The sequence below is a fragment of the Patella vulgata genome, chromosome 9, assembly GCF_932274485.2.
Source record: "Patella vulgata chromosome 9, xgPatVulg1.2, whole genome shotgun sequence".
NCBI lineage: Eukaryota > Metazoa > Mollusca > Gastropoda > Patellidae > Patella > Patella vulgata.
The window spans coordinates 32,899,313-32,926,785 of record NC_065887.2 but is presented as its reverse complement, the minus strand read 5'-3'; the positions used below and the strand labels follow the sequence as shown (position 1 = coordinate 32,926,785).

At 36.2% G+C, this 27,473-nt stretch overlaps 2 protein-coding genes across 3 annotated transcripts in view; one reads left to right on the top strand and one right to left on the bottom strand.

The window, feature by feature from the left end:
* The window catches only part of LOC126832621 (uncharacterized), a 29,606-nt gene extending 24,051 nt beyond the window's left edge, over positions 1–5,555 (bottom strand). The window contains exons 1-2 of one of the 2 annotated variants that reach the window (XM_050563466.2): positions 5,347–5,555; positions 3,005–3,111 (exon numbers count right to left, since the gene is read on the bottom strand). In XM_050563466.2, the coding sequence (XP_050419423.1) occupies positions 3,005–3,111; positions 5,347–5,358 (119 nt within the window). In that variant the 5' untranslated portion in view covers positions 5,359–5,555. Of the gene's footprint in view, positions 1–3,004; positions 3,112–3,638; positions 3,762–5,346 lie in introns of those variants that run through there. The other variant, XM_050563468.2, reaches the window with a different exon arrangement.
* An 11,539-nt stretch (positions 5,556–17,094) lies between these two features.
* LOC126832628 (uncharacterized) lies at positions 17,095–23,268 on the top strand. The gene is made up of 5 exons (XM_050563483.2): positions 17,095–17,321; positions 18,947–19,055; positions 19,419–19,532; positions 20,736–20,814; positions 22,055–23,268. The coding sequence occupies exons 1-5, from the start codon at positions 17,134–17,136 to the stop codon at positions 22,144–22,146; spliced, it is 582 nt and encodes a 193-aa protein (XP_050419440.1). The 5' UTR covers positions 17,095–17,133; the 3' UTR covers positions 22,147–23,268.
* The last annotated feature ends 4,205 nt before the right edge of the window (positions 23,269–27,473 follow it).

Genomic DNA, 27,473 nt, shown 5'->3' with positions numbered 1-27,473 from the left:
AGATATATTTTATCAAAAAATGAAAACCGTTTTAATTCTTTGTGAAAGACTCTAAGAAATGTTTATCCTAATCTTGTATAACTATCTCAACCGCACAGATACATCTTTAAAGAAATACAAACTTTCACAGTTTCAGTTTGGCAGTTCCATTTGCCCAAGATATAGTCTAAGTAATCATCATAATATCAAGTCACTTGTAAAATTGCACAATTGAGTAACCATACAAGCAAATCGATCAATCTTTTCGAATTGGTCAATATTTTGATCTGAATCTTTCTGTCATGGTATTTAGCTTCAGGCTATGTCTTCCCATATAGGCGTCTAATTTGTATACTTAAACCCATCTTTATCAATGTATGGCCACTGAAATTTCAGGAAACTGATCCTTTAAACATACATTATGAAAGAGCTAAATCTGCCTATTGCAAGTCTTTATTTAGGCTTCAAATGCTATAGAAATTATTAATTAGACCTTTATTTACACGACAAGCTCAAAATCAACTCTGTAGACCCACGGATGGCTTGGATACAGTTTGGATTTGAACAGTCGTTCAATTAAAATTAAACCGTTAATCACTGATGTCACTACCGGAAACTGGTGATGAAAGGCCTGCCAAGTGAGGCTACCATAGCCATTGAGGAGGTGACTTGATAATCGAGAATATGTGGGTGGAGTTATCTAATGTATGTTTAATCATTTACCCTTGATAGTGTACTGTTATTACTTTGCTATGCCTACAATATAACATATGTCTGGGGAAAGAAATATTGTCATCACTGCTCTTTGACTCTATGATTTATGTTCATGTAAAAGCGTTCTTTTGCCACTGTTCATGATGACTGACCTTTAAGTTCATGTGAAGTATACATGTAGTTCTACATGCGACATTACACCCTAATGTTTATCAATAACACAATATGGCGTCAACAACAAAAGTGTTCTTTAAATCAGACTTTGTACATGAAATACAAATTACAAATTTGTGCAGAATCGGTGCCTTTTAAGTTTTACCCCATTTATGCATTTGTTACTATTCTATGTACCCATTACATGTACATTATTCAAATATAGTTCAAACACTTTCCTTTTTTTTTAGTAATTAACAAGATAGGTTGCCAGGCAAGAAAACATACACCCACAGCAGCTATAAGTCGTCCAGGCAATCAGTCAACAAGGGTTGTCACATATTTTTTCTTCTGTCAGTAATGAAAACATTTACAACATACTAAAATCTGATTTAAAAATTACGAGTAACAACCCATTAAGAAGTAATTATGAGAAATCATTAGAATTTGTTTGGCTTCTAGTTCTACCCTATACTAACATTTAGTATACAAAATATCTAATATCAAGGGCCATAATTCTGGCAGTAATTATTGGAAATTGTTAAAAATCAATAGATCTCTTTGTTTCGTGACCTTAAACACTGTGTATAAATTTAATCGGATATTAACTTTTTAGCATCTTGAGCATCCACAAAATTTTTCAAAGTGATCCTGGGTTATAACTCTGGCAGTAATTATCAGAAATCGTTGAAAATCAATAGGCCTCTTTGTCTCATGACCTTATACTTCTACACTGTGTATAAGTTTAAAGTCAATTAGGGCGTCCACAAGATTTTTCAAAACAATTACCAGGAATCATTGAAAATCAATAGGCTTCTTCACCTCATGACCTTAAACACTGTATAAATTTAAAGTCAATTGGATATTAACTTTAGCCTCTATTGTGTCCACATGCAATTGTGAATGCCAGATAGACCGCCGGACGGAGGCAACTGCATAATATTTTCAGAAGAACAGAAGTTAATATTTAAAGGACAATATTGGTGCCAGTCATTATCACATATGTGATAGAGCTGGTTAAACACATTCCAAATATAATTTTAACACAGAGATCATTGCTACGTTAGCTGAGTAATACAGGTTTCCTGAATCGGAAGTGACGAACGCCAAAGAAAAACACAAGTCATACCTCTATATAACTGATTGATGTGACGAGTGATAACAGATACACAGCCAAATTTCTGCTCACTAAAAATTCCTTCCAAGACCAAAAGGTGTTATATGGAACTGTAAGAGGATACCTGAGAATTCAATAAAGTAATTGAATGTCATCAGATAAGAGAACACGAGAAAAATAGAAATAGTCCGTACATTCCCTTGTTCATATTCATTCTATACCTTATAAAAACATGGTAATGCTTGGACTTTTTCTGTTTTTCTTTCGTGTTCTCTTATCTACTGGCAGTCAATTCTTTTTATGAATTGTCAGATATCCTCTCACAGTCTCACACAACAACTTTTGGTCTTGGAAGGAATTATTAGTGAGCAGAAATTCGACCGTGTATCTGTTATCACTTGTCACATCAGTCAGTTATATAGAGGTATGACTCATGTTTTCCTTTGGCGTTTGTCACTTCCGATTCAGGAAACCTGAATTACTCAGCTATCGTAACAATGATCTCTGTGTTAAATTTATATTTGAAATGTGTTTAATTAGTTCTATCACATGTGATAATGACTGACACCAATATTGTCCTTTAATATCGGAGGGCTAATTAACTTGCCTCGATATCATCCCTTCTAGTTGGATAGAATATAATACCTCTTTTTTTTTACAAGAATTACATGTATGTCACGTAAGTTTATACATGTAGGTACATTCGTACATGTATGCAAATAAAGTTTTAAAAATCTAAATATAAGTACATGTAAGCTTACAAACTAGACTAATCCTATCAAAAATGTTTTTCAAAATTATTTCCTTTATAAATTTGTGGATCAGTTTAGACATAATATTGATTATCAGTTTAAATAGTATTTCCATGAAACAACACTGTATTATACTTTCAACCATTTTCTTCATTAAGAATCATATATGCTCAGTGCAGGCATTTTGTCTAGCACTAACAAAATTTTTGTAGCCTACCGCTTAATTGTTTATTTTTTGTTGTGAAATCAAGACAAATAATTTATCTATCACTATAGGATTAATTCTTACCATTCTACAATTTCTTCAACTGTTATTTTACCATATTGGACTGCTTCTTGACAATCACCTAAATCAAATCCCATTGTCATCACAGTTGCTATTACGTTGTCTACTGTCTGTAATGCACAAATTTTAAAATGTGTCAAAATGAAAGCTGTGCTTTACATGACATAATGTATATCTTTTGTAAGTTCACAAACAAAAAAATAGTCTGGTTCTCAGACAATCCTTAGTGCTAATCTGATCCAATAAAGTAATTTGACTGAAATTTTTAATATATTCATTTTTGAACTATATAGCAAGAAAGGCCTGTTCATTAAAGGTAAATCTTACATAAGGCATCTTTAATCTAGCGATCCTTTCCAAATCTGGGACTACTCCTTTAAGTTGTTATTGAAATGTACACTAGAGTTCTATTGATGTATTCGTACTAGAAATTATATCTCTGCCTCTGGTGGCTGTTACAAAAATAAGCAGTATCATTCCATCAAATGGGCACAAAACCAGACCCAACTTTTCTAGAGTAAAATTTTGAGTAGAATACGATGCCCAGTGATACTCGATTGAACGTTCCAAAATTGAATTCCCTCATTTCAATCAAGTGAAATGGGGGATTTCAGGACAATTGTGCATAAGAAAATACCTTAACTAGGTTCAACTGACAATGACTGCTGGTGTTTAATTACATCCCGATTCCACTCATACATTGTACCATCTCCGTTGTCAGGATTGACAGAACTTAGTCCAGCTCTGAACGTAGGTCTCTTTACAGTCGACACTACGTCCAGGGAAGCCAGCATTGAATCAATGTCGAAGTAAACGACCGCGCCAGTCAACTTTACTGGGCAACTTTTTACCGCTAAACGGTGTCGCGTGGCAGTCCCTGTGAATACCTGAACAATGTAAAGGAACATCTTAGTGAGAAAATTAGACCTCGCTTACCATCGCTAGATCCAGAATGAGCGACACAACAGGCTGTTAAAAAATACGTCTCCACCTATCAAGTTGCCTTTTCGCTGCCATGACATTCTAAATAAAGGTCAACGTCCATATTTAGGAATGTCGGCCAAAAACACGACGAAACGAATTTTGGATAAAAATTAGAATCTTTGAAAAAAATTAGAATCCTCAGTCATTTATTGCTTTTCCCACCTTTTAATATTAGCAATAAATGACTGAAGATTCTAATTTTCAGGTATTCACAGGGACTGCCACGCGACCGTTTAGCGGTAAAAAGTTGCCCAGTAAAATTGACTGGGGCGGTCGATTACTTCGACATTGATTCGATGCTAGCTTCCCTGGACGTAGTGTCGACTGTAAAGAGACCTACGTTCAGAGCTGGACTAGACAGAACTGTGATAGGACTGAATTTAACTTCACTCACTCAAATGCAATTCTGTCAATTCCAAATTCGGGACATTTCCGACATTCTGGTTGAGTGACAATCGAGCATTACCTCAACATTTTTAGCTACCTTTTCGTAGTTAGATTATAGTCGTAATAGGTGAGAATGAGAAGACTTTTATTAGAAAAATCAATCACATTGCCCTTTTCAAAAAAATAAAAATAATTATGAAAACGACATAATCGGAATGAGTTGATATAAATGTCAACACTGCAAAAAAAAAGAAAACCCCCACAAACTTAGATTAAGACGGCAAGGCCGCAGCTGATTGGTATCATTCGTGATGTTGCCCTTCATAAGGCGACAACCTGACATCACAACATTTTCACCCGACACCACAACAACCTGACATCACAACATTTTAACCCAACAATACAAGATTTTTACGTGACATGTCGTGATGTCGGGTATTCGGGTTACATATAGGCCGTATTCCTCTCAATATTATGGTCATGTAAACTGATCCTGGTGTTAGTCAAGAAAGTTCCCCGGAATTTTGCAGCGTGGTTTCTCCCGACAACCTGACAATACATTTTTACGTGACATTATTATGATTATTACGAATTACGCCAGTTTTAATGTCGTGAAAATGTTGTCATGTCGGGTGAAAATGTTGTGCTGTTGTGATGGTGTCGACTGTCGGATTAAAATATCGTGATATTATGAAGGGTGACACCACAATACCACATAATACCAATCTGCCACCATCATATCGCAGATACTTGCTTTGGTACGGTAAGTACTAAGTATAAAGTAAAGAGATTAAATTGTAAAATTTGAAGGTTTGCAACCTCTGTAAATTGAGCAACAAAAGAATGTTGTCGGTATCGTAGACCCTTTATGAATCAAATAGGACTTATCAGTTCTGGTTAGCGCCGTTATCCATAAATATGTGTTAAAGCGTAATTAAATTACACAAATTGTCGTCTGCAATTATATTGTTTACCTGCGACGCCATTTTAATGGTGTTCTTTCGAGCAGCTACCAGACAAAACCAACTGATAAAAGTTGTTGGGTTTTTTAAAATTATTTCAATGTTTACCTCCTCGGAGCCACAACAGAATACAAATTCAATGTTTTTCTATCAATTAATAAGAATGTGTTATTTATAAGAGTAACAGCATCATCACTATGATTTCAATTATTCCAATGTCATTACTTTATCGGGTAGTTTACTACCCGAAAATACTCGTATAACCAGACTGTAGTGGAAAACAGACTTGAACATTATTACGTAAACACTGGATAACCAGCTAGTATCATTCTGCAATGGACCACACAGACAACACTATCCTTTTCGAAAATAGATCTCTGCCCCGAATAGCCACCATATCTAATAATTAGTATAATATATTTCATAATGCGGTTCTACCCCGTTTCTACCTCTGTTATACACATGTACATAAAGACTAAATTTGATAAGCCCTTTATTCTATTTTATTAAATGTAGCATAATTATTGGAGAACTCCGACATTTACCTCTTGGAATATATACATGTACCTGTCTATATATAATAGTCTTCAAAAAAAGTAGGGGATTCAGAAACAGTACAAAACTGCGGAAATACACTGCTGTTTTGATTAAAGGTAATCAGTGTATGTTAATAACAGGCCAATTGCCTACACATGAACATAAACAGTCCATATATGGGCGGCTTATCTGACGGCCCCTTTTCACTCGCAAAGAGATAGACTGTCAAAAGTGAAAATGGCCGACGTTTTTGATTTTTGTCTTAATAATGAGTAATTGCTCCACCAATCCTCAGACATTCAGCAATTCGTCGTGGCATGCTCCTGATCAACCATCCAATCACGATTTGGGTCAATCTGACCCACTCCTCTTGCAGTACGTGCCACGGCCAATTCTTGCAGTGTTGTCGGTTGACGTTGACGTCGACGAACACGTCTCCCGATCATGTCCCAGACAAGCTATATAGGGGAAAGGTCAAGACTCATGGCTAGCCAAGGCATATGGACAATATGGTGACTCTGGAGGTAGTCATTCAGTGGTCTCAGGCATTATAATCTTGAAAAATGAAACGCCGACCTGCACGTTAAGCAAAGGGCAGAACTATCGGTGCCAGGATGTGGTCACGGTAGTACACACCAGTGACCCTTCCTTGAACAATATGCTTAAGTCTGTTCTGCCAGTCATGGCGATTCCTCTCCACACCATCAGACCCACGCCCGAATCTGTCATGCTGTCTGACTTTAACGTTAGCATGACGCCCATTTACACGCCTCCAAACGCGAGCACGCCTATCGGTGAAAACCAGAGTAAATCTTGGCTCATCTGAGAACACTACACGCGCCCATCGACGAATACCCCAATTTCTACGCTACCTACACCATTGACACCTGTTTTCCATGTACTGGCGAGTTAATGGAGGCACAACACGCGATCGTTTGGGGTGTAACTCGAATTCCTGTAACTTAGTACAAGTTTACAGAAAGCTGATTGGCCGTTTGTCCTCGATTTCGCAGGACCTGTGTACGAATGTATCGGCCGTTTGTCCTCGATTTCGCAGAACCTGTGTACGAATGTATCGATCCTGGGCTTGTGTAGTGGCTCTAGGACGACCTGAACGAGGTCTATCATCAACATTGTGTGTTTGTCGGTACCGGTTCCACAGTCTGCTGATCACAGACTGTGACACATTAAGCATGTTGGCTACTGCTTGCTGTGTAGAACCCATTTGAAGCACGCCAATAGCACGTAGACGTTCATCATGTTGAAGATGTCTCATTGCAAATTAAACGTTATCCTCTTCAATGGCACTACTCTAGATGAATTCCTCCCAGCATCATAATGAAGAAATTAAAAATCTGATTCTAAAATCCTCTTCAAAATCTTGTGATCTCGGTCCAATCCCGACCTGGTTAAATACTGTATTGATGAGCATGTGCCGGTGATTGCTCATATTGTTAACACATCTTTTAAACTTGGCGATGTGTCGTCCATCTTAAAGTCTGCACTAGTCAATCCCCACCCCCTTCCTAAAAAAGGCAAATCTTGATCGGAATGAGTTACAAAAAAAAAAAACAACTTTAGACCTGTGTCCAATTTAACACTTCTTTCTAAGATCATTGAAAAGGTTATTGCTGCTCGCCTGAAAGTACACCTATCAGTAAATAATTTGGATAAAAATTTCAATCCGCATATAAAGTCTTTCATGGCTCTGATACATCATTGTTCCGTGTCCACAGCGACATTCTTACCAATATAGATAATAAACAGTGCACAGTTATGATGTGCCTCGATCTAAATGCAGCTTTCGATACTATATCGACCAGTCCCTTCTGATTAACCGTCATCTGGAATTACGATTTGGAATCCAAGGTTCTGCTCTCAGGTTGTTTACATCTTAATCAGGTCGTACGCATCATAAGTGTCGATCATCTCCTACTTTACTAAAATATGGAGTGCCACATGATGGTTCCGCTCTTGAACCTGTTTTATTCACCCTCAACACTGCACATATCGGGTATATAATTCGTGGAAATAATACCAATTATCAGTTATATGCAGATGATACACAACTTTATCTGGCACTAAACAAGTGAATACTGAAATTGATTCATGTGTTGTAAATATACAACATTAGATGAAACGTAATTTTTGAAAATTTACTGATGACAAAACAGAAGTCATACACATAGGCAACAATAAAATTCTGGAGTATCGTCCATCTTGATCATATTTCTATTGGCGATGTTAAAGTAGAATCTGATTAAAACACAAATCCTACTTCGTTTTGTTTTTTTATAGTTCAAAATTTCCTAAATATCTTCAAGAAATTATTACACCTTACACTCCCCGGAGTTCATTTCGCTCACAGAATGAGAACCTTCTCGTCTAACTAAAAGTGCTGAGAGAACGTTCGCGGATAGTGTCCTAACATTATAGAATAGCTTATCAAACTAGCGGCTGCCAGGCACTATACGCCCACGTTTTGCAAGAGATGGATAGAGAACAAGCTAAGCAAAAGCGATTTTTCGTACAATCAGTGGCCATAATTCAGGAAGTTACGATCCGATATGCGCGAATATCGAAAGGAACCGAGATCTTTGGGTTATAAACTTACATTTCAAGTTTGATCAAAATCAGAAGAAAATTGTGACCTCTCCACAACCTTGATATACCATATTTTTACGCTATTTGAGAACGAGGGACAGCCATTTTATCTGTCAGTTTTGGACCGATTTTCACGAAATTCGAACTCAACCACCCTTGTGTAACGGTGATATACTAAAACGGTTTTTTTTTAAATCGGATAAAAATTATGATCTCTATAGGGTCCACAAGCTAAAAACGTGATTTTTCGTACAATCAGGGGCCATGAATATTATGTGATTTTTTTCACTTTACCCGTCTGCCCCACAAATGTACGCTAAAGATTGATGAAACATGTGTCCGAAAACTGTGGCACAATGCAGAGTGGCTACAGACCAAAATTCCATGGTATTTCGGGCACTTATTTTTTGTCCCCGCTTTACCCATCTGCCCGATTTTCTTTTCTTTATTTGACAGGTGTGTGTGTGTGTGTGTGAGGGTGTGTGCGTGTGGGTGTGGGTGTGTGTGTGTGGGGGGGGGGTATATGTTGTCACTGGAAGACAAAAGGTTTTTTCACGAAAAAAATATATTCTTTTTTGTCCCCGCTTTACCCATCTGCCCGATTTTCTTTTTTTATTATTTGACAGTAGGTGTGTGTGTGTGGGGGGGGCGTATATTTGTAGTAATTATTGGCGAAGTTAATAAACATTTGTAGCTGTCTATTAGAGTTATTTTTTTTATTTAATTCTTGATTTCTTGGGAAGCCAATGAAGTTTCTGTAGTACAGCGGTAATGTGGTCAATTTACGAATCCTGAATCTGCCTATGACTTGCTGATTCTCGAGACTTCACATGTGATAAGAAACTTAGGCAAGCTGACAACTTCACACACAAACTTGGCAAAATAAAGTCGAAGACGAACAGGACCCTATCTTATTCAAGGTTTGTACAGCACCGAGTGAAAATCATGCTTGCCTTATCAGCTCTTTTTGTTTTGTGTGCCGCTTCAGGTGTTTTTTGTGGACCATTTCATGCGTCTTGTAAAGTTGACTGGTAAGTTTACTTTAAATAGAACAAATCAATTGGCTTTGTTCATATGGAATTAAATAAATATTAAATTTAATTTCTAAATATTATGAAATGAATTTCACCGTTTTTCAAATGATGCATTGATGATAGCCTACATTAATTTGATCATTAACCAGGTGATCCCGGGCTCCTCTGGGTATCTCCACGTGGTTGTCTCTTATCAGTGGTGCGGACATGAAATGAAATGGGGGTTTAACGTCCTACTGTTCCGATCCGCCTGGGCTAATGAAAACGGTAATATGAGGGAAATTTTGCCCGTATGCGCCAATGTGTACACGTGACCTCGGTTTTCCGTCCCACCCGAACGACTATACGTTGTCCCTTGCCAGATCCTCTGTCCTGCACCACTGACAAGAGGAAACCACACCGGAAATTCCGATGAACTTTCTCGGCCAATGCAGGGGTCGAACACGGAACCTCCAGGTGGGTGAGGTCAAATGTAGTGTTGAAGTAAATAGTTATGACGTAATGTAACACTAATATAACTATTTTCCTAACTTTTGACCTCAAATAAAGTGTTAAAATCCAAAAAGGGAGATAATACACTTATCCTGTTTCGATAATTTCTTGGATTATTTCTAAAGATATGACCCCAACAAATATGAGATTTTGTGTGTTTTGTATAAATATTGAAGGACTTTTCATATTGAATAATGGTATTAGACGAAAAAATAACAACATTTTATGAAAATAAGATAACACTTTGCATCTTACTTTTGACCTCGACAAAATGTTAACCCCTAGAGATAGAGGTAGTGTCCTAATAGAGCCCATGTTAAAAAATAGGAAAACTTCCAAGAGCTGAGATTAGGGAAATACTAGAGTGACACTAGTGTTGGATTCACTTCACTTGAGTAATTAAAAGCCAAGATAATGTTACAAATTTGATAGAGGTCAAAACAGTGAGTCAATGTTAAAGATACATTATATGGGATTAGATAAAGGGCTGGCAGTTCTCACTATAATAGTTAAAATCCAGATCATGTAACCGAGATTTTAGCGATTGAATTTTCAGCCTAGCCTTGGTCATCATTACTAAAGTCGGTACGATAAAAACATAGTCTCGATTATCCATTTCATAATTAAATCATGAACCTAATCCAATAAACTTCGCAGGCTAGCGATGACATCGAGAGTTGATTATGGTCTGGATAAGTTAATTAATGTCTAATTAATAATTTAGATAACATTTCAGGCTTAAAGAAATACCTGCAATAGGCAGATTTGGCAATTGCATAATGTATGTTTAAGTTTAGAGGTAAAAACTAAAGTAAAAATAAAGTTTTACATACTTGTCTCAGATACAATAATTCTCCACTAATAATATATTTAGAGGTAAATAGTGCAAACCAGTTATGGAAAATGACCATGAGATTCAATTTTAAAATTTTCCAAAGTATAACCTTTTTTTCTAACCTGATGTCACCTAATGTCTTACTCACTGAGCTTCCGTGGATCCCGGTGCAAGTCGGAAGACATGGCAAGGATCAGCGTCTAGATGTTCAGGTGGAACAAAAACCGAGGTCCTGGGTATACATTGGCAGTTAGAATTCAATGAAGATAAGAGTGAAAAGCCACTTTCCGGCTATATGCCCGTGTATGAATAGTATTGTTCTAAATCTGTTATTTTATATATCTTTACAACATCACAAAACCGATTATTTAAGTAGTAGATACAGGGGTGTGTTCCGGAATTTGAGCTGGGGTTGGTGGGGGCGGGGGGTCACGGGGTGGACAGCGTCAAATGTGGCGTGATTTCTGGGGGATTACTCAAGAATATTGCTTAAACTGTCAGAATTTCTAAATGAATACGATTAAAAGCTAGGGTGAAAATTAAGTTCAAGGAATTTAATTTTAGAAAGGCCCTGATATTACATTGCAATGTAGTACTTCTGAATAATGCTTTTATGAACATTACAAAAATGATTGCTCCAAAAATTAGTTTTTGTTTCAAGGGAGGCAACCGGACAGTGTAGTGATGCTCAAACAAAGATTGTGAACCAGATTAAAGCATGGAATGGACCATCTGGTTGTGCTAATGGAGGTGAAAAATGTCTTTACAGTGTAAGTGATAATTTTGTAAATAGGCATATGTCGATACCAGAATTTGTTAATCGAAAACATTACTATTACTTAGAAAAATTGGTGGACAGATTTTTTTTTCTCTCCATTTGTAGAAGCAAGATTTAGTGGACAAAATATTTACCTTTTGGTACTACCTGTGCGGAATGTTTTGCATACACATAATTTGATATATAGTTGGAATTCAGGTAAATTGTGTTACCTTGATATATTTGAAAGAGGATATAAGGAAATTGTGGTAACAGGTTCAAAGAGTTAATTGATTCAGACTTCTTTGTATATGAATATTGCAATTATTCTTTATTTTTTTTTTGTAGCTTGTTTCACAGTCTGGCTCTCAAGTTAAAGCTATGCATCAAACCCCTGTAAAACATTACAAAGATGATCTGACTTTCACCTTCTCACAAAATGGCAATGTTTGCCAAATTCATGTAAGTAACCCCCCATATAGTGGTTGTCACGATAGTCTACATACAAGAAAAAAGCTGGAATAATGATTAGTTCTTTAACCATTGCCACATTTAGACGGTTTCGATACAAACTCAGGTGTTTTTATACTTCATACTTCTATTAAACGGGCACCGATTAAACTTTCCGCATATATATTTATAGTTAATTTCAGTCTGAGAGGTATGATCAGAGTAATTTAATATTTCTTAGAGTGATTATCACTTTCAACAAAAGAATACAATGTATTCAAGATAACCCAAGTGGCAACGTGAAGTTAGCACGTTATTCGTGATTCGGGATTCACCAGTAACGAATAACGAGCCAGCACGTTATTCGGGATTCGGGAATAAAACAGATGATTGCTGGAAATGACTGCCCCGTACACTCTAACAAATATCACCCTACTCGCATAACAAACGGTCGTCTCCGTGCTAATCGGCCACACAACGAGGAAATGGTCAGATGCAAGGTACATCGTTCTGTTTTAGTAGCGAATCCCGAATAACATGCTGACTCGTTATTCGTTATTCGCGAATCCCGAATAACGAACCAGCACGTTTTTCGGGATTCAGCAATAAAACAGATGATTGCTGAAGAGAACTGCCCGTACACTCTAACAAACCAGGTAGCACCCTACTCGCATAACAAACGGTCGTCTCCGGGCTAGTCGGCCACGCAACGTTTACTTATCCCTACAGTCGGGGGTAGCGAGGAAATTGGTCGGATTGAAGGTAGGCCGATCTTGTTTTACTTCCGAATCCCGAATAACGTAATGGCTCGTCGTTCGGGATTCGACAATCAAACAGGTGAGTGCAGGAGAGGACTGCCCAGTGCACGCCAACAAACCAGTTAACACCCTATTCGCTCGACAAACAGTCGTCTCCTTGCTAGTCGGTCACCCAACGTTCACTTACTGCCCCGTGAACTCCAACAAACCAGTCAGCATCCTACAGGCTTGAGAAGCTGCCGTCTCCGTGCTAGTCGGCCACCCGACGTTCACTTACCCGTAGGGTCGCAGGTAGCGAGGTCTGTTTTAGTGGCGAATCCCGAATAACGTGCCAACTTCACGTTGCCCACTTAATAACCGAAAACCCAAACGCACGGATAACAAAAAAATACAAGCACAAGACCTTTTTGGATAAAAGTATTTTACAAGAGAATTCCTTAAACTTCTTGAGAAACAGTTTAATATTATTAAAAGAGTTTTACAACAGCCTTAGATCAGTTTTCAGATTAGACTGTGGTTACTTCAATACATGGACAGTGTCATGCAACCAAATTACATTGATTATATTTTTTATTTTTAGGGTTACAGTACATCTGAAACTTGGTATGCTGTCTTGGATTATGGTACCAACTACTGTAACTTGAACAATCTCATCACAGGTAACCCAGCTAAAACATATTTGTGTGCAATATAAAAAAATATCAGAAAAACGGGAGGTGGGATCATATTTTGAAAGGACGTTTGTATATTTTTGCATCCAATGATGTTGGGTATTTTGTATATTTTTCATCCAAAGAAATAGAAATACTATAGATAATAAATCCTAAGGGACAATCAACTGTCTAGAATCATATTTTGTATATATTTGCATTTAATTCTGTGAAGTATATAAATAATGTGCATAATTTATCCTAAGGACAATCAAAGATCTCTTGAAACGAAAGCCAAATTCAATTAAATATGTAGAGAAATTCTAAAGTATGAAGTGGTGTCAAGCGTCTATACAAGAGTGTGCTCCTTTGTAAATCATGCACTGTATATAAAACCCATTTATCCCCTGAAACTGCAAAAGGCTGGAACAACTTATACGAATTTTTTTTTGTTTTTGTAGGATCAGGATTAGACAAGATGGCGGGCTACAAGGAAACTACCAGTGACTCCACCTGTACACAATATAGTTCTGCTGATTGTTCAAAATATTAAATATTGCATTTAAAAATATCTCTCCTAGTATTATTATTGTCTTCGTACCAGACCATCTTGTAAACCTACCCATTGAAATCACCAGAAATTAGCAAACTGGCTACAGGGCAGTCATCAATTACCTGCAACTGAACGGACATGGACTCCACTTTAGGGGATAATGCACCTTCCTTTTCCACAAGTGGGCTGTGGAATGATCCTCGCCCTGCAAGGCCATTCAATAAAACATTACCCGGGTGCATGACATGGTGATGGCTGATCGACGATTGACCACTCGACATATTGCCAGTGTTGTGGGCATCTCTCATGAGATGGCTGAGCACATTATCGCCAACGAGTTACGAATGACAAAATTTTCTGCAAGATGGGAGCCAAAACCCTTGACTGCGGATCAGAAACGTGTCAGATTCCTGACGTCCCGTGCCAATCATCGCCGTTTAAGCAGATCCTGATAATATTTTTGGTCAGATTCGTAACCAAAAAGGAACTAGTCGGTCGTCATTTTCCTAGTAATGATGACGCCATGTCAGTTGTGAATCTTTTTAGGGTGGCTAAAGAAAATTCCTTCTTGACCGGCATCCAAGCCTTGCAACGTCGTTGGCAAAAGTGTGTACACCTCGAAGGGGACTATGATGAAAAAAAAATGAAAATCATCGACTTTGTACAGGTCTTTCACATATGCTTAGAACTTTTCTGCCAGCCCTCGTTAATCTCTGATTTATACACCTCTTGGCACATTGCCAATCGTCTTTCCTCTCTCACGCTCACGATTTGGTTTCTCGGTCTCTCATTACAACATTTTGATCTGTACATATTGATGCTGTTGAATAGTAAAGGGTGACTTTGTTCTTAGAGGGGGTCGCGATCAGATTATGGTTTCTGGCAGGGGTCGCAACCAACAAAAGGTTGGGAACCACTGCTGTAGTAGAACACTTCCAATACCATGCAGACTTGCATCACAGGATTCATATTGTATAAACAATTCGTTAGATGATAATTATACTGTGCTAATACAGGAGCTGTAGTGTCAGTTTAGTTTAAGCTTCATCTTGATCTGTTGACTAATGCCATGCATTGGTCTATATGCATTGTGCGAATAGGTACAATGACTTCAGACAACATTGACAGAAGTTTTTTTGACAGTTTATGCAACCACAATAACGCCTTACTTCTTCAACGGTTTGAGGTTTAGGCATTTCAGTTATGTCTTTTACTTTATATTCGTTTGACAGACCATTTTCCTTTTGGATGTGTCTATTTCGCATGCGTACTATTGTCGAACAACTTTCTAAGGATTATCCTGTGAGTTTATCGTATTGTTTAGGTAAAATATTGGAATTTTATCTAATCCTTTATTTGTCTTGCCAATTATGTTTTATATCATAATTATTATTTTTATTGTAAAGCGTCACTAAGCATTTTTGTGGAAATGACGCTATAAAAAGGCTTGCAAATAATAATACTTTTAAAATTAGACAATAATAATATTACAGAACAGACTAGTTCGTAAGACGTCACAACTGCCGCTCCACCCACCTTAAGATGCAATTAATGGGGTGTTTCACTTTATTCGTAATTTCTAAGGTTTCTTCCCGTTACCGAAGTCCACTCGTGGTCAAACTTACACCGTAATATTTTCAGAATTTTCTTGACAAAAATGGCTGCCAGCGGCCATTTTTTCCGAAATTTGGGCCATTTTCGGGACTTTCAGGATTTTCGGACGTTTAAAATTTGAGCTTGACAGATCGTTTAGAATATTAGAAAGGTCAGATATCGCTTGTAATGTGTCTGTTTTATGTTTTTCGGGAATGTAGAGTCTATTCCAAGATGGCGGAAATGGCGCCCCAAATTATCAACTATTTTCGTGACACGGAAAAACATTTTTCAAAGACTGTACAATTTTGGTCTCATAAAATTTAATATCAGGGCCAACATGATGTTCAGAATGACACTGATTTACCTTTTGTTGAAAATGGCAGAAGGTAATGACTGAAGAATATTCACCACACTATTAGTCTGACCATGGACCTTATAATACAAAGGTTTTTTTATGATTGATTTTAATAGCCTAAGGTGTTCTCTTTCAGAATCGGCCACCCTAGCTACGAGAACGTAGCTAAAAACGTTGAGATATACTGATGTGTTTGTTTTTAGCTACGATTGGATGCCTTTATTATAGTTCCAAGTGGCAAACTCAATTTCTTTATTAATGCATGTAACATCTTTAAAATAGATAAGTTTATGATATTATGATTAATTAAACTTACAGAGGCCAATGTAGTGGCACAACTCCAAATATTCGCGTTTAAATTAATGAAGCGTTGTTTTTGTCTGACATTTCACCGCCATCGAAATCCATTCATAGTTACTGTGCTTTCGATCGTCCTTTTGATTGGCTGTTATAAAAGCCTTATATTTAGCCCCGCCTTCATGATGACAGCGTATCGTTTAGAAAGATGGCGGTCTTAGTAACGGCTTAACGCCTCGATTTTAAAAACGACGATTTGTACCCGTTTCAGGTAGGATTATATGCTTAATTGTAGTTGTGTGTTGTAGAAATATTATAAATAACAATAATCAATCGTTGTTTTGATTAAAACTATTGACAATTTTGTCTAAAATTGCCGGGTGTGAATCGCACCCGCAGCTGCAACGTTATAGGTAATGGGCTCATGTCTTATCTCGAAACACGGAGGGTTGAGAGATTAAGGTTTGTTATCTACGGCCACCCCTAATCGTTTTGACAAGCCCCCCTCCCCCTGCCCAATAGAGACGGATAGAAACCTTAGAAATTACGAAAAGGGTGAAAAATGAAACACCTAATAGTAGTATACAATATCGAAAATACCATGATAAAACTAAGAAATTAAAGCGGATTAGATTTAGTCCATCGATAGGCGTGCGCATAATTATTCCCATTGAAGCCTATGCGTGACCCGACCTGTTTACATCCATTTTAGCAAAAGCCTACTGTTATTAAGCGGACATTGCGAAATCTATCGTTTGAGAAGCGTCTAGGCGAATATTTTTACTGCGGATCAGCTTGTGATTTTAGTGCATCATATCCCATGATTCAAAAACACCTTGCCTCATTTTGAGTCACGTGATCTATCATGTGATAAGAAACTTATGCAACCTGAGGAGTTCACGTACTGTAAACTTGGCAAAAGAAATTCGAATAGAAGCAGGAACCGAGTCTGTTCGTGGTTTGTACAACACCGAGTGAAAATCATGCTTGCCCTATCAGCCCTTCTTGTTTTGTGTGTCGCTTCCGGTGTTTTTTGCGGACCATTTCATGCGTCTTGTAAAGTTGACTGGTAAATTTTATTTTTATCATGCCTACCACCAGTACCGTACCGGGAATACATGATTAGTACATAAGCTGAATACTCAATCAATGCATGATTGAATAATGGGATGTGGGAAAGTCATTATAAAAACAGTTAGACAGCACAATTCACAAAACAACACAGGGAATATTCCCAAGATATTAGCTATACTGAAACTCATACATAAAGATAAAGATATAATGTCATATTCTGACGAATTTCTATCAGACAATGATATGGTAACAATCAGCACGACTGGGACCAACATTTCCAGTCGCATGTATGGTTCAAAGATGGAATTGAAATGTGTACGCTATAAGTATACGGAGCGCCCAGAACTTAAAATAACTTAAAATTTAAAACAACAATATTGATTTTATTAAAACAACAAAATCAATTTTATTAATATAACACATTTTTATAACAAAATTAGAATGGTCATATTAGTCTTCAAAGAAAGCAATTGTATTAAAACAAATATAACTGGCACGTATATTTGTTGGGATGAGTTGTCTTATATCTTGACCCATGTTTTAAAGTTGGGATGAGTTGTCTTTTATCTTGGGATGAGTTGTCTTCGGATGAGTTGTCTTTGGGATGAGTTGTCTGTATACCGAATATTATAGTTACTTTAGTAACGAAAATATGAGAGCCCTACAATATTATATAGATCTAAAGCTACTTCACTGATTCAGTACTTGGTAATATAATATTTACAAATGAAATATATAATAAAGTTGCCTTTTAATTTCTATAGAGCTTTTGATTTAATTTTTATATTATTTATATTTACAACTAAAAATACTTTAGAGGGCTTGCCAGTCTTGCTATAATAGTTTAAAAATAAATCTGATATACCAGTTAGAAAAAAATGAGTATTTTTAAATTACATTCTTAGCATTATTAATGTTATAATTATTAACAAGGAATAGCGTAAACACAATGTAGTTTTGATTGTCAAGTGCCATTGCTATATTAATAAACAAAGTCTTGTTTTTTTCAATTTAATGAAGATATGGAAGACGGTATATAATCCACTAGGTATGGTCTAGAGAGTTGATTATGGGCTTACACGTCATGTGAATAATTGTCTAAATGATAATTTATATAATATTTGAAGCCACATTAACAGAGTTAGTTCTTATGTACTATCTTTATATTAGTTTAGAATTATTTATTATAGTTTTAAATGTCTTGTCAAGTCAAAACAAATAGTAAACCTACCTTGAAATAAATGATTTTAATTAATTAATTAAACTTGTGCTGTAACTGCTCAAAGATGTAATTGACAGACCAAAATATAGTAAAGTTAATGCCAAGCCTAGGGATTGACAACAAACCAGATTTCCATGGGTGAACCTTTCCAAGATACTGATCAAATTAACTTACTCACAACCTTACAATAGTGCCTTTAAGCTAATCAACTTTGAGTATAAACACTAGACAAAAAAGACTAATTAGACACACATTACATTATCTTTTGGCCAGCCTCCATGATAATTACATTTTACACGTGACATGAACCAAAACAAATCAACACCTATATTAGTTTATTTGCAATTTTAAAAGATTGAAAAATCTCCAATACAACTACATGTAGTTTTTGTTTCAAGGGAAACAACCGGAAAGTGTAGTGCAGTTCAAACAAAGATTGTGAACCAGATTAAAGCATGGAATGGACAATCTGGTTGTGATAATGGAGGTGAAAAATGTCTTTACAGTGTAAGTGATAATTTTGTAAATAGGGCTAGATATTGATACCTGAATATATCCACCGAAAACCTTGCTACATGTATTACTTATAAAATTGGTGGTCAGATTTTTTCTCTATTTTTATCAGCAAGATTTTTTGGACGAAATATTTTACTTTTGGTTCCACCTGTGTGGAATGTATTTCCTAGCTATACAGATTGTATGAAAAAAAATGAGCCCATTGGCGTGTACATAATTTGATAGTTGGAATTCAGGTAAACTGTGTTACCTTGATATATTGCAAAGAAGATTTGTGATAACGGACTCAAAGAGTTAATTGATTCAGATTTCTTTGTTTATGAATATTGTAATTATTCTTTATTTATTTTGTAGCTTGTTTCACAGTCCAGCACTCAAGTTAAAGCTATGCATGAAACCCCTGTAAAACATTACAAAGATGATCTGACTTTCACCTTCTCACAAAATGGCAATGTTTGTCAAATTCATGTAAGTAACCTCCCATACAATAGGTGATATTCAACAATTTAAATGGTTGACGAGACCCACCTGGTTCAGTGAGTAATACACTGCCTCACTGGTATACCATCTCTAACTAACCATGAGATCACATGTCTCAGGCAGTGGTGCAGGACAGAGGGCCTGGCACAGAACGGTATCTAGTCATTCAGATGGTACTCAAAACTGAAGTCCAGTGTACAAGATTTTTTATTGTGGTTGCCTCAAGCAGTGGCACGGAACAGTGTCTATTTGTTCAGATGTGACAGAATACTGAAGCCCAGTGTACACGTTTTCTGTGCACTTAAAAGAACCCTTTGCAGTTGGAATCTGAAGAGTAGGCGGGAACATAGTCCAGCTCTGAACGTAGGTCTCTTTACAGTCGACACTACGTCCAGGGAAGCTAGCATTGAATCAATGTCGAAGTAATCGACCGCCCCAGTCAATTTTACTGGGCAACTTTTTACCGCTAAACGGTCGCGTGGCAGTCCCTGTGAATACCTGAACAATGTAAAGGAACATCTTAGTGAGAAAATAAGACCTCGCTTACCTGCTAGATCCAGTATGAGCGACACAACAGGCTGTTAAAAAATACGTCTCCACCTATCAAGTTGCCTTTTCGCTGCCATGACACTTTAAATATAGGTCAACGTCCATATTTAGGAATGTCGGCCAAAAACACGACAAAACGAAATTTAGATAAAAATTAGAATCTTTGAAAAAAAATTAGAATCTTCAGTCATTTATTGCTGTGCCTTTCCCACCTTTTAATATTACAACAGCAATAAATGCACACCAATGTATAAACGAACGAACACATGGGCCATAAACGAAAAGCTTAAACTAATCTTTAATGTGTGACATTTGTATGGAAAAAGATGTTAAAATCTGGTGGAAAAAAATGGAACTGAACATGAGCACTGTTTGGCTGAGAAAGTATATCTGAATTTTACAACCTGTGTTTGCCCTTGTCAGTGACACAGGACACAGTGTCTGGCAAGGAAATCGTCTGTTCATTCAGATGTGACGAAAGTGAAAATGTCAAAGCTGTAATACCTCTTCAAAAGCTTATTATACATGCACATACCTATCTTATTATTCGACCTTTTCTGATAAATGTATGTTTGCATTTTCTAAACTGTTTTTAGTAGTTACTTCAATACATGGACAGTGTCTTACGTTTTGTATTTTTAGGGTTACAGTAGATCTGAAACTTGGTATGCTGTCTTGGATTATGGTACCAACTACTGTAACTTACATAATCTCATCACAGGTAACTCAACTATTTTTGCACCTAATGATGTTTGGTATAGAAATACTGTATAACAAATCAAAGATCCCATAAAACAAAAGCCAAAATCAATTAAATATGTAGTGAACTTCTAAAGTATGAAGTGGTGTCAAAAGTCCATACAAGAGTATGCATACTCCACCATACCCCTGATGTAATAATATGATCAACCCCTTTTTTTTATTATCTTGGCTAGTTAAAGTGGACTTTTCTAAACAGATATTGACATTTTACAATAATCAGCCCACTTCCTCATGTGCACTTTTTTTACTACAAATATCAAAACTTCTTTTGTCACAACTCTTAAATCTTCTATAGATAGAACCTTCTTTGAACAAACAACTTTATGCCTATACAGAAAACTTGTAAAATATGTCGAACTATTTTCTATCACTGCAGTCTCTGTTTCAAATGCAACAAATATTGGTTCAGACAAATATAACTATTCTATAACACTAGCTTGCACTATTCTGTACATGGTGTTAAATGTTATAGAGGACGATCAGGTTTGAAATTGGAGTTTAAAAAGACATTAGTTTTACAGCGTTAAATTTCTGTCAGTTTTTAAGATAAGCAGTCAAGACCTGCAAATATGGCCGAACAGAGATTTCCATGATGTTCACTTTAAATTGGAATTAAAAGACATATTAGTTTTACAGTGTTAAATTTCTGTCAATTTTGAAAATAAGCAGTCAAGACCTGCAAATATGGCCGAACACGAACAAAGATTTCCATGATGTTCACTTTACATTGAAATTAACTGGTTGATTGAGACAATATTTCCCATAGCCCATTACGTGAACTTTATAAGGTAACAGCCAGATAGCCATGGAGTTACATATACACACACAAACACACATGGTCATCATGAATTCTTCAGGTCCCAATTGAAATACTGTTGTCAAAGTCACGTGATTTTCAATTTATATTTTATGGTTTTTTTTTACTTGTGCACTATAAACAGCCAATAAAAATACAACTATTCTGATCATACAAAGACATCAACATCGTTCACTGATTTATTTATACGACCACTGAAATCTCGGGCATAACACAAACAATTTCTGCTAACAGAAACCCTTCTGTGGCGTGAAACTTCAGAACCATAAAGACGAATAAAAAAAGATATATTTTTGATTAAATTGTTTTCAGTATATATTTTTTAGTGGAGATCATTATGTTTTTCCAATTGGTTATATAATATTGTTCTTTATTGTTGTAGGAGCAGGAGTAGACAAGATGGCGGGCTACAAGGAAACTACCAGTGACTCCACCTGTACACAATTTAGTTCTGCTGATTGTTCAAAATATTAAATATTGCATTAAAAAATATCTCTACCTGTCCAAATTACATAACAACAATACTTTAATTATAAATGACTTTATGCAAATCAGAATAATTTGTGGTCATTGATCCGCCTTTAATCCTAATTATTAGATATGGTAATTTAGTAAATATAAGCTCTTGAATAAGATCCCTGGATATTGTCACTAACCATCACATGTCAGCTTTTGTAAATACTTTAATTATTATGTCAGTTAAAATCTTGTGTCGGCTCATGAAAATACTTTAAATCTTATGTTGGCCCATGGAAGTACTTTGAATATCATGTTGGCTCATGGAAGTACTTTAAATCTCATGTCAGCTCATGGAAATACTTTAAACCCCATGTCGGCCCAAGGAAATTCTTTAAATCTCATGTCGGCTCATGGAAACTCGTTAATATTCATGTCAGCTCATGGAAATACTTTAAACTCCATGTTGGCTCATGGAAATACTTTAATTCCCATGTTGGCTCATGGAAATACTTTAGACCCCTTTGAGAAGCTGACGGCTACATGTCTTGTCCCCATATGTTTATATTTATTGGTAATAATCAAGCCAAGTATAATCCACAGATCAATACACATCTTTACCTGAAATTAACTGTAGTACACCAGAAAGCAATGGTTCTCCAAATCCAATTTACAAACAAAATGTGTTCTGTAGCAGTTGCAGATTACAGCAGATTTCAAATCCCACTTGAAAGGTTTTGGGGTTTAACATTCTAATGATATGCTCCAACTGAGCTAATGAAGATAGGACTGGACAGTGGCTCTATAACAATTTCCAACTGCCAAGGGTTCTTTTGCTTGCACACATTGTGTACACGGGACCTCAGTTTTTCGTCCCATCTCAACAACTATGTATTGTCCCTCGCCAAATTCTGCTGGAAAATCAAGATGAATTTTCCCCAGCCAACACAGGGATCGAGCCAATGCCTTATACACTGAGCCACCGCGACTCCAAATTGTAAAATAAAGATTAAATCATGTCACTATGTAAATAAATGTAGGATAAAATAAATGTTTATAATTTTTATATAACAGGTTTCTACATAAATAATGCTGTATATATTTTTTTGTGTAAAAAATAAATAAATCTTATGTCATTAATTTATGACATTTCTTCTACAACTGATTACAGATATGTACTAAGTGGCAGATGGGATTCGTATTCATTGTCATTTTTCAAACTCTTCCAACCATGTCGTTTTGACTAGGGCTGTATCTTGTACCTTTTTTGCACACATTATTTTGTTCCAATTTGGATTCTTGTTGAAATGTTTCATTGTCAACAGAGTTTAGTAACGATCACCCCTTTTTCCGCAACCCAAACAACCTTCCTGTGGAACCAAGCGATCCATGGGCTTAAGAACCCACAGAGCCGTTGACTGACCTGTAATCATATGTCCCGACAAGGTTTTGTACATTCACATTTTTATGTGAACATGTCATCACCCCCGTCTGTCTGTGTGTCCGTTCACCTGTTTGTGGACACCATCTACCCCACAAATATTTTTTCAGCGTTGCAGTCCATTTTTAGTTGAACAACCCTTACCAAGCACTTAAACTGGTCCCGAAAATAAAAGAATTTCCAATCCATAAGGTCCCTTGTTGGTTGTTTTGTGTTCCACAGGGATCTTGCAAGAGAAATATCTGAAGACAAAACAACAGAAGTGCTTAGGCTGCACCAAACACAGACTTGGAAGAAAAACTTACCGGTAGTTGTCTCCCTTTGACAGTAAAAAATTATTAAAGGTACAAACAAATTAATCAATTTAAAGGGACATTAGGATATTTAAATGAAAGTGAAAAAAATAATGTCTTTCCAGTTTTTAAACTACAGGTTAGTCTCCAAACGTCTATAATCCTTATATAGTTACCGGTATGGTTACAATACAATGAACATCGAGTCATTATGAAATCAGGCAGGTGACCGCTGATTTTGCGCGAGGAATGGATCATGCCAGAATCCCGATATTAAGCATAACTGGGCCATGAACTATGCGCGACACTGGTAGAGCTCGCAATATGAAATATAATTATAACCAAGTGATTTCAAATCTGAAGTTAAGTTAAAACAGATATCTAACTTGTTTGACAAGCGCTTTGAAAACTGCACTTATTTTTTTCCATGATAGAGTGGCCAAAACTGAGAAGGACGCAAAAACTCTAGCCCCATGACACAAATAATCAAATAACACACTTTTATGGAATAACAATTACTATGGTTTATTTCACTGCGACGTTTCAACAAGATATGTTCCAATTACTAAATGTCATTCTAAGAACCCGTGACACAAAGCTCGTTATTATTGTTTAATTAGGATGGCTGTCAGTCTTACAGTGTGAATGATAAAACCTATCATTAATAAAACTCCAAAATTACACACTATCCCAGATTCACGTGATCTATTATGTGATAAGAAACGTACGCAGGCTGGCGAGTTCACACACAAACTTGGCAAAATAAAAGTCACCGAAGAGCAAGAACCGATTCTATTTGTGATTTGTATAACTCCGACTGAAAATCATGCTTACCTTATCAACCCTTCTTGTTTTGTGTGCCGCTTCAGGTGTTTTTTGTGGCCCCTTTCATGCGTCTTGCAGGGTTGTCTGGTAAGGTTTTTGTTATTAGATCAGATCTGCGGTATAATTAAAATAAATAAATCGCCCGCATTGTTCATTTCTATAGATAAAATTTAATTAAAAAATTTGTAAAATAAGTTTCACTTTTAGGAAATGAAATCATTTATTTTTCTGTGCAATGTCGAATGTGACCCAATTTGCAGATAATGCACTGGTAAGATAAGATAGTGTAGTACTATGGTCTTTGCGACCATATTGTATCTTTAACTAATTATTAGATCCACACTTTGTGCAGACGCCATATTCCACGCACTTAAATTAAAATGATTGAGTGGTTGACACATAAAAAGATTTATAAAGCCTAAACATAGCTGATTCTGGGTGAATCTAGAATATCATATTAATCACTTGTGTAGGAAAATTCCTATTGCATCATTTGGCTTAGTAAGCAATCATTATAATTAATTACGTCATATTTGACCAATTAGATTATTGAAAGCCGAAACTTAAGGGTACACCCCCCCCCCCCCGAGCTCTTTGCGTTCGTGAGACAGCCGCTAAATTCGGGAGATACAGCCGAGGTTCAAGAGACACCAGCTGAGTGGAGTAGACCCCATTGATTTATAGAAGAGCCATATGATGTTGGCATTCTGTCAGTAAACTCGATCTGCAAATTAGGGAGCGGAGAGAAATATATGTTAATTTCAAGTATTGTAGTGTTATCTATTATGCATTGTAACCATATGTATCCAGCTTGATATAAAATGTAGAAACGAACCGAGGTATTGTTATTCCTGGTAAGACAGACATCTTAATTACTTACTAAGCCTTGGTGTTCTATAATTAGAACTCGGGGGCAGGGTGATATATTATTAGTTTTCGACGGAATGAATTTAACAATCCAAATAAGTACATTTATTTAATTAATTAATGTATCATCAATCCCTCATTTGGATAATTATTTAATTAATGAATCATCAATAAATTGATGCCACTTTAGTTTGGTTGCTTTCATTTGTATACCAGATACCGTACATATCCTACAATTTCACCGTAATTCTAAAACAGTTTCCTTATATCCAGTTTAAAAAAAAATATGGAGGAAAACTTCCTCAACCTACAGAAGACTTAACTTTAACTTAAGGAATTAATAATTGGTTCAATAACCCATCTCTAAATCGCCTCACATCAAGTAAAGCTATGAATTTCCTCAGTTTAAAAAGAAATTACTTTATTTCTTCAAATTAAAACGCGTCCGGCTCTATTCTTTGGAACCTTGAAATAGACTAAAATCGGTCTAAAAGCACATATTAATGTAATATTAATTGATAAAGTGATTTATATTCCATTTTAAATTTTTTATTGTAATATCTAATCAATTATGTTTGATGAAATGCGTGAACTGTGCAGATTGAACGGCAGTCTTTTACGCCTGCTTAGTCCATTCTACACGGTTTTTTTTGTCCCCCGTCTTTCGAAGAAAGCAAGGGACTATTAAAATGGGGTTGTCTGTCTGTCCATCCGTCTGTCTATCCGTCACATTTTTTGAGACACACCAACTCTCCTCCTAATTGAACTAGAATGTTCAAACTTGGTGTAGGTGTTTATTAGGTCGATGCCTTGATGGAGTTCGAATATGAGCATTTTCTGCTAAGGGTAAGCAGATATAAGCAATTTAATTGGTTGGTGCTTTGGGACATAAATCAATACCTTGACTAAGTGCGATAATGTACATTTTCTGCTCAGGGTAAGCAGAACAATAAGCAATTTGATTGGTCGAGACTTTGGACACAATAACTCTCCTTCTAATTGAGCAACACTGTTTACACTTGGTGTTGGTGTTTATTAGGTGAATGCCTTGATGGAGTTCGAAGAGTTTGATTGGTTGATGCTTTGGGAAACGATAACTTTAGTTCTCGCAATCCTTTGACTAATAATCTTTAAGAGGCATATAGTAACTGGGTAGAGCAATAGGCTACACAAAAACACATACTTATGGAAAAAACAGCTACTTTTTTGTGTATTACCTTTGACTAAGTTCGATAATCAACATAAGAGCGATAAGCAATTTGATTGGTCGAGACTTTGAAACACAACAACTGTCCTAATTCAGGTAGAATGTCCAAACAAACTTGTTGTATGCGTTCATTAGGTGAATGCCTTGATAAGCAGAGATAAGCAATTTGATTGGTTGATGCTTTTGGGCACGATAACTTTGGTTATAATTATTAAGTAAGAGCTATGGAACTCAGAGTTAAGACTTATATCAACTTGACTAAGTTTGATGAGAATCTTCTGCTAAGGCTAAGGAGCGATAAGCAATTTGATTGGTCAAGACTTTGGAACATAACAACTCTGCTTTTAATTGAGGTAGGTTCAAACTTGATTGATGTTCATTAGGTGAATGTCCTGACCGAGTTCAGTGATTAATATAACATTTCCCGCTAAAGCTAAGCAATTTCTTTGACTTTGATTCTATTTGATAGAGAGTGATGAAACTTAGAGTATAGTTGATAATCAATTTGATTGCTCGATACTCTTGAAAAAGATAAACGTGCAATTTATTAATTTCGAAATTTATGAAAAAAATAGGGTTAGAGATTTAGCTCCTTTAAGAATGTAGAATACTTTTGAATATGTGAAAATTACAAACTTACAAAATTTTTTGCAGACAACCTGTTCTTTGTTTTAAGGAATTCAAATGGAAATTGTGATTATTTTCACACAAA